The 8495-nt window shown below is 53.1% G+C and overlaps 1 protein-coding gene across 3 annotated transcripts; it reads right to left on the bottom strand.

The window, feature by feature from the left end:
• EMP3 (epithelial membrane protein 3) lies at positions 1226-5546 on the bottom strand. 3 transcript variants are annotated; one of them, NM_001244530.1, is made up of 5 exons: positions 5017-5283; positions 3906-4067; positions 3534-3636; positions 2367-2507; positions 1226-1495 (listed from the first exon to the last, which is right to left on the bottom strand). In NM_001244530.1, the coding sequence occupies exons 2-5, from the start codon at positions 3981-3983 to the stop codon at positions 1326-1328; spliced, it is 492 nt and encodes a 163-aa protein (NP_001231459.1). In that variant the 5' UTR covers positions 3984-4067; positions 5017-5283; the 3' UTR covers positions 1226-1325. The 3 variants fall into 3 exon arrangements, with proteins under 3 accessions (NP_001231459.1, XP_005664707.1, XP_020949034.1); XM_005664650.2 differs by lacking the exon at positions 5017-5283 and adding an exon at positions 5306-5546 and having other exon boundaries at positions 1227-1495; XM_021093375.1 differs by lacking the exon at positions 5017-5283 and adding an exon at positions 5320-5522 and having other exon boundaries at positions 1227-1495.

Here is an 8495-nt window from a genome sequence, read left to right as displayed (position 1 = left end):
GATGAGTGGGATAGCTGCAGGGGTTGGAGAAAGGAAGGCATCGGAATTCTGGAAAGGAGAGACTCTGGGTCTTGGGGAATGCATTTCAGGAGGTCCCAGGCAAAGCTGTAGTCTTGGAGAGACTGGGTTTGTGGTTGGTGAGGCCGAAGTCTTTTTTTTTTTTTTTTTTTTTTTTTTTTGCATGCCTAAATTCCGGGACCAGGAATTGAACCTGCACCATAGCAGTAACCAGAGCCACAGCAGTGACCACCAGATCTTTAACCTGCTGAGCCACCAGGGAACTCTGTGATTGGTGAAATTGGTTGTGGATCACAGAAGAGGATCTTAGGGAGGATGTGACTCCTGAGAGAGACCCTGGTTCCCCCAAAGACGGTCTTCTGAACATAGGAGATATATTGTTCACTGCGCAAAAGCCCCCAGCCAAGGAATGGGTGTTGGAAAATCCAGCCTCTCCCCTTCCCACTTGTGTCCTGATTGCCTCCTGGGGCGGTGGGTGTCATATCTACAGTCAGCATTTGGGGAGGATGGGAGAGGGGTTGGGTTTCAAGAGGGAAATGGAAAAGCGTCTTCCTAAAAGAAGGATCAGAGGGAGAAAAAGGACGAACGATCTATTCTATTTTAATTATTTTGCTTTTTAGGGCCGCAGGTACAGCATATTCGTTCCCAGGCTAGGGGGTGAATCAGAGCTACAGCTGCGGGCTTATGCCATAGCCACAGCCACAGCCACAGCAACACAGGGTCTGAGGCCGCATCTGCAACCTACACCACAGCTCGTGGCAACTCTGGATCCCCAACTCACTGAGCAAGGCCAGGGATCGAACCCCCATTTTCATGGATACTAGTCCGATTTGTTTCCGCTGAACCACAACAGGAACTCCAAGACCAACCATCTAGGAAGTCACACACTCTTCCTGGTTGAGAGAGACTCTTGGCCAAAGAGAGCGGATTGAAAACCCAGACTTCTGGTTCTTACGTAGAAGTGCCTGAAGGTCTAGACCTGGGAGGAATCTTGAGTCTTGAGACAGGAGGGGCCGGGGCCCGGGGTCTGTGGAAGGGAAAAGGCCGCCAGGTCCCCGGGCTCCTGTGTCCCGAGTTAGAAGAGAAGGGGAGCTTGGAACTGGACGTTCTGAAGGCAGAGCTGCTGGTGGTGCGGGCTGTCTACATACAAGAGGACCATGTATGCCCAGCCTAGGTCTCAGGAAGAGGAAGGAAGGAGACAAAGGCAGAACGGTTAAATGTTATTTATTTTCTGGAGCGGGGCGCCGGCTTCAGGGTAAGGCGGAGGGGCCAGGAGCGGGCTGAGGAAGCGAGGGGACGCGTGGCCCTCACTCCCGCTTCCGCAGGTGGATATAGATGATGCCACTGGCCAGGGCGAGCGGGAAGGCTACCCAGGCCAGGGCAAAGCAGTAACCGAAGCTGCCCCCTGACGGGCGATCTGCCAGGATCTCCTCGGCATGAATGGCGTAGATCAGTGCCCCGGTAAACACCGCCACGCCTGCAAAGAAAGTGGAACCACGCGTCTCGCAGGACCCGCAAAAAAAAGACTGCATTTCCCAGCAATCCACGGGGCAAAGAACTCGCGGCAGGGCGAGCGCGCGGCACCGCTGCCTGCTGGGAGTTGTGGTCCACCCTCCGCTCCCAGAGCCACGTTTCGTGCTTCGAAGCTGCTGCCCACTGGCCTCGGGCGATTTAGTTAATCTCTGGGTCCCCCCTTTACTCATCCGTTAAATGGGACGATAATACCTACTGTACCATCTATCCATCCAAGGAATATTTTTGAGTGCCTTTCTACAAGCCAAGCACACGCACACAGTGAATTAATAAAACAAAAGGGAACCTAGGAAGATAATGTTCCCCAAACTGAGGACTGTGATAAACTTAGACCTTTGCAACTGAAGTCAAAAAGGAAAAAAAAAAAAAAGTGAAGAGTACATAAACATCCCTGAAGTGTCTGATACATGGTAGGTCCACAAGAAACAGCAGTAGGTTGGTATATAATTATAAGACCACTACTATTATGATTCAGAGTTCTCTCCTGGGGTATTAATTAGCTACCTATACCTGCTGGCCCCCTCCATCCCTGGGATCTCAATTACTTGTCCACACCACCTTCCGCCACCCCGGCTCCTTGAAGCCCTAAATGCTAGTTCCCCCCATGACTCAGAGACACACATCACAAACTCCACTGAAAACTACAACTCCCCTAAGTCCCTGGGGCAGAGAGGTAGCCAAGGTGGTCCTTGGGTGGTTGAGAATTGTTTTCTTTCATCAGATGTTCATTCTTAGCCTGACCCCCTCTCACCCCACCACCCCTCATCCTCACCGGCCTCCTCCCTTCCCTTTGATTCCAAGGGAACTGTGCTTACTGGTGCAGAGCTGGCAGAGGCCAGTGGCATAGAAGAGCCCTCCTCGCCGCATGGTGTACAGTTGGAACATGAACAGGATGAAGGACAGACAGCAGAGGATGAGGGAAAGTACCATGAGGACCTGCACTGCCTTCAGCCAGCCTGCAAGAAACAGATAGAGGTGGAGGTCACAGCAGATCCAGAGTTCCAGTTTCACCAGCTTGTTCATCATTGCCTCCTTCCAACCCTTCTTCCACTTAGAACCATACAACGTTAGACACTTAGTAGTATCACTTATAGCAACCTGATTCTTGTAACTTCCCTGAATTCCCTTATCAGTTCTAGAATCCATTTGCAGATTCTTTGGGGGGGGCACACCCTCATTCGAAGTTCCAGGGTCCAGGGATGGAACCTATGCCACAGCTGTGACCCAAGCCACAGCTGTGACAACACAGGATCCTTAATCTGCTGTGCCACCAGAGAGCTCCTGTTTGCAGATGCTTTCGGATTTTGTGTATAAACGTGTTGAATGGGAAGAGAGACATTTTTCTTTTTTCCTTTTCCATCTTTATGCCTTTTATTTCCTTTTCTTGCCTTGTTGCATTGTCTACCTTCAGCCCAAGACTGTATAGAAGTGGTGAGAGCAGAAATTCTTACTCTGCTCTTAGGGGAAACGCATTTGACTTTTCATTTTCCTTGACTTAGAAATTTGGATGGCTGCTGCTCCACCCCTGCAGAACTCAGATGCATCTGGCCCCTCTTCTTTCGAACTTGGAAGGATTCAGCCTCACCTTTTTAGAACCTTAATGTGGTTCTAAACCACAACTTGGAATTTGGACAAATCGATTCGGGCCATCCCTCCAGAACACTTGTCATGTCTCCTTAAGAACTTTGGAAACATAATCTCAGACTCTTGGGAGCTTTCCCCCCATTCCTTAACCCACGTGGCCTCCATCCCTTGTGAATCATAGAGAGCAGGGCTTTTAGCCCATGCTCTTTAGGACATGAGAATATTTCCCCCGACCATCCAGATAGGTGAGGCATCATACATCAGCAGCCTCAGTCACTCAGCATGGGGACCCAGACACTCACTCAAACTTTGGGGGTTCCCAATCCTTTATTCTGGGAGGAGACTTGGGGTGACCCCTCCCTTTGGCAGACTGGTTTGCCATGCCCCTCGCCCCTCACCATTCTCGCTGACATTACTGCAGGCCCACGTTTTGTTGTCACTGTTCCACGTACAGTCGTACCAGAGATTCAGGGACTCCTTCCCGGGGAGGGTCCACCAGGACTGGGATGGACAGAGGAACAAGGGCAACATTAGGGAGACTGGGAAGGGTTAGGAAAAGGGCAAGGTGCCCGGGGAGCCGAACTGGGAAAGCATGGATTTAGTAGGAAAGGGGAGGGGGCGTGTCAGGGGAGAGGGTAGGGCGGAGCCAGCGCTCAGAAGGGGTAGCGCTAGAGAAAGGGGGCGGGGCCAGAGTGACTTTAGGGGAGGGGCGTGGCGGCTGGAGTCTGCGGGAGAGCCCGAGGGCCCCCGCTATTCCCAGGTGGGCTTACCTTGTCCAAAGTGGCTATGAAAAGCAGGATGAGAATGAGGATGTGAAGGGCAGAGACCACCAGCAGGAGGAGTGACATGGCTGAGTTGGAAGTCTGGGGTGGGGACGTCAGGAGATAGTGACTTCAAGAGGTCGGCACAGGGGCAGCTGAGATGCCTGAAGCCTGGTAGAGAAGGGGGCTGAGTTCAGACTCCACGGTCTAATGGGAAAAGGAGGCTACAGGCCTCGATTCCTGGTCTGAGGGAGGAAGAGACTATAGTGCAGACTCTTGGGTCTAAGGGAGGAGGGGACTGGGGACCGGAACTCTTGAATTCCCCAGAGGCTGGAGGGGGTCAGGGATGGACTCTCGGGTCTGGGAAGGAGCAGGACTGCCAATGTGGCCCCCATGTCGTCCGAGCCCTGTCCCTGGGCACAGGATATGACAATTCGTTTTGCCACCCTTTCAGATTCATCGCAAGCCCAGGGCTGCCCCCAGAGACAGGCATCCTTGACTCACCCCACTCCTCTCCAGGGGTTGGGGGGAGGACGGGGGACCCGGTGAGTCATCCGATGACTCATCTCCCCCCACCCCAAGCACCAGGGAAACCCCAGCCCCTGGCTAGGCCCACGAGGTCCCCACCCCACCCTGTCGCCAGACCAGTGTCTGCTGGACACCTTGTAGGAAAATGGACAAGATCTGTATTGGGAGTGGGGAGAGAGGCTGGAGAAGAAGCAGCCAGCCTCCCATGACCCTTCAGAGTCCAGAAAGGGCGGTGGGGATTGGAGGGTCCTTAGACTTTGGTTATGCTCACGAAAAGCCTTGACCTCAGGGTCTTTGTGGGGGGCGGGGGGAGGGGGAGTGTTCAGTCATAGGAAAAAAAATTGCAGGAGGTTTTGGGGGGCTGTTCCGCTGGGAACCCTCAAACCTTGGCGGGCCCCACCCCTACCCAAGGCTCCACTCTTAAGTGCTAAGAGATCACTTCTTAAATTACAAGGATTTCCAGGAGGACTGAGCGGGGGCCCGGGGCGGGGTGGGGGGGTTGTCTCTCTCAGGCTGGGGGTCTCCTTTCTAAACTTCTGCACACCCAAGGAAAGAAAGGAATCTCCGTCGGAATAACGGATCGGAAACTTACCGAGAGCGGCGGAAAAAGTCAGAGTCGGCGTCTGGTCCCTCGTTCGGGCCTCCGCGCCCCGCCCTTCTCCTCCCTCCTTCCACCCTCGCGGGGCCCCCGCCTCCCTCGCCGCCTTCCCCCTCCCTCGCTCGCTCTCCCCTCTGGCTCTCGCCCTCTCCGTCTCCCCTCCAATCCTAGAACCCTTTCTCTTTCTCCCTCCCTCGCTCTGTCCCGTCCGCACTGTCTATGGAGCTCCTTCTCCTCTCTCTCCGGATTTCTCCTTCTCTCTCCTCTCAATATATATACTGACCCTTTTATACCAGCCTCACCGCGCCCAGCTGAGGTCTGCAGCCAGAGGGAGGGCCCAGGCATTCGGGTTCCTCATTCTCCGGGCCCCCACCCACTGCCCCCAGACAGGCATCTTCTGGGGCTCCCTCCCGCGGTTGAGATGAGACATCTTTGGAGGGAAGGGAACAGAGCTGGGGCCCTTGGGTGGGGCCAGCATCGGGGGTGGGAGGGTCCGATTCGCAGGCCTCTTGCTCTGGGACCGCTGTCGTCTTTCCTTGATGGGGCTTGGGACTGGGCACTCAGAGGGGGGGGAGGCTGGAGGAGGAGCCACATTCCTGCAGCGTGGAGAGGGCTGAGGGCTGGTGGGCTGGGCACCATGGTGGGGATCAGGGGATGGGAAACAGAGAAGTGTGCAACTCTGGAGCGGCGGCAGGAGGTGGAAATTAACAATCCCAAGTGCTACCACTTCCTACCTGGAGAACCGACCAATTATTTCAACTCTGAGCCTTAGTTTCTGAATCAAGGAGGTGGATCCAATACTACCAATAATACGATAATACACTAACACTGATAATAACAATTCTGATACCTATTCTCATTTTTTTTTTTTTTTTTTTTTTTTTGCTATTTCTTGGGCCGCTCCCGCGGCATATGGAGGTTCCCAGGCTAGGGGTCGAATCGGAGCTGTAGCCACCAGCCTACATCAGAGCCACAGCAACGCAGGATCCGAGCCGCGTCTGCAACCTACACCACAGCTCACGGCAACGCCGGATCGTTAACCCACTGAGCGAGGGCAGGGACCGAACCTGCAACCTCATGGTTCCTAGTCGGATTCGTTAACCACTGCGCCACGACGGGAACTCCATCATTTTTTTTTTTTTTTTTTTTTTTTTTTTTAGGGCTGCACCTGCAGCATAGAGAAGTTCCCAGGCCAGGGGTTGAATCAGATCTGCAGCCGCTGGCCTACACCACAGCCACCCTGTGGGATCCAAGCCACATCTGCAGCTTCTGGCAATGCTGGATCCTTAACCCACTGATCGAGGCCAGGGATCAAGCCCGCATCCTCATGGATACTAGTCGGGTTCTTAACCCACTGAGCCACAGAGGGGACTCCCCTCATATTTACTCTAAACGAACAAGGTAATACCAGTACACGAACACACCTAACACTTTTATTTCTCTCTTCATCAAACATTTATTGAACATCTATTATGAACCAAGAGTTAATAATGAAGAAAACAGATGCGAGCCCTGCAGCTTACCTTCTTGGTGAGGGAGAGAGACAATAAAGGGGAACCATCAGTGAAGATAGATTTCAGAGAGTGATAAGTGCTCTGAAGGAAATAGAGAGGCATCGATAATGATGAGAGGCCGCTTTAAAAGGGTGATCAGGGAGTTCCCCTCATGGCACAGGGGAAACGATTCTGACCAGGAACCATGAGGACGTGGGTTCGATCCCTGGGTTCGCTCAGTGGGTTAAGGATCTGGCTTTGCCGTGAGCTTGGTGTAGGTCACAGACACATCTCAGATCCTGTGTTGCTGGCTGTGGTGTAGGCTGGCAGCCGTAGCTCCGATTATACCCCTAGCCTGGGAACCTCCACGTGCCACAGGTGCAGCCCTAAAAAGAGAACAATAAAAAATAAAGAAATAAAGAAAAATAAGGGTGATCAGGCAAGGCTTCTCTGAGAAGGTGACATCTAAGCTGAGACTTGAAGGCAGGAGTCATTTGAATGCTGGCGGGGGGTGGGGGGAGGAAGTGCACAGGCCTTTGAGAACAAGCTCAGGTTGTTTGGGGAGCAGACAGAAGGGCCAGTGTGGCTAGAACGTAGGGAGCTAGAGGGAGTGGTAGGAAGGGAAATCAAAGAGGCCCTTGAAGCCCAGAGGAGGAGTTTGGATTTTATTCTAAGTGCAGTGGGAAACCATTGGAGGGTTTTAAACAGAAGTGCAGTACCAGGGACTTAATGTAAACTATAATAATAATGATATTATTATTATTTATTCTTGGGTTACTGTGCTGGGATGGGAGGTGATGACCACTATGTACCTGGGTCTCTTGGCAGGCTTGGGTGCTGTTGGGTGTACCTGGGTGTTGGCAAGGACAAGGGAACTAGGTGCCTGGGGTTCTGATGTGGAGTGAAAGCTGGAGAACTGAAAATCCTGGGTCCCTCCAAGGGAAGGGAACTGGATGAGGGGATGTCTGGGTATATGATGGGGCCACAACTAGAAGACCGAAAGCAGCTGGTCATCTGGGCTCCTTGAAGGTGTGAGGGAGGGGCGGTCCAGTAACCCGGGAGACCTGGAAGCTGGGTACCACTGTAGCACAGACTCTATAGAGACACACTGGCTAGATTCAAATAAAAGCTGCTTGACTCATTAACTGTGATTTGGGGGCAAGTTACTAATTTTGCTATGCCTCAGTTTCTGTCTGTAAAATAGGTATAATAATAGTAAATACATCACAGAGCAGTTCTTAGAGGAGTGACTGGCACATAGTAAGCACTGTGGTAAGTGCTTGTGATGCTAGTCATTGGGGCTCTGAGTGGATTCAGTACTGGGAGACCTGAGATCAAGGTCTCTAGGATTTGGGGAAGTGGCAAATTCTTGGGTCCATTGGGCCCAAGGCTAAAAAGTTGGGAGTACAAAATGAAAATACTAAATAAAATGGGGGGGGGATAAGTAGTTCCATCTTACATCTTGGAGAAGAACAGAGACTGGGGGTCTGAACTCAGGCCCTGAATAAGTTAGAAAGTCTGGGTCACTGGAGGAAACATGAGACCTGAGATCCCATGCTCTTCCTGGAGTGGAGGTAAATTGGATTGGACCTGGGTCCTGGGAGGAGTCTGGGAACCAGGGGCTAGGGAAATGAAAATCTGAGCGGGAGGAAGTGGAGAACAGGAGGCTAGACCTCTGAATCAAGTTCCCTGAGTGGAATCAGCGCCGGAGTTGGGTACCCTGGGGATGTTCCAGGCGGGGGTCCCCCATGCTAGGATCCTGTAGAAGGGGGGAAACTCAAGGGACTCGTGGTGGGATCTCCCCTATCTGGGCCTCCAAGGCCACGAGCTGAGCGCCAGCGGGTCGCTTCCTCCCACAGGAAACCGCAGGCGTCAGACACACCCAGCCTGCAGGGAGCTGCGCCCACTGCCCTCCCGCTTGGAGGAGGCCCACGTGGGCAGCAGCCTGCCGTCAAGGGGGCGTGCCCTGTGGCGCGAGGG

Source organism: Sus scrofa, chromosome 6, assembly GCF_000003025.6.
Source record: "Sus scrofa isolate TJ Tabasco breed Duroc chromosome 6, Sscrofa11.1, whole genome shotgun sequence".
NCBI classification, from domain to species: Eukaryota; Metazoa; Chordata; class Mammalia; order Artiodactyla; family Suidae; genus Sus; species Sus scrofa.
Note: the sequence above shows the minus strand (reverse complement) of the source record. Positions and strands in the feature narration are given on the sequence as shown.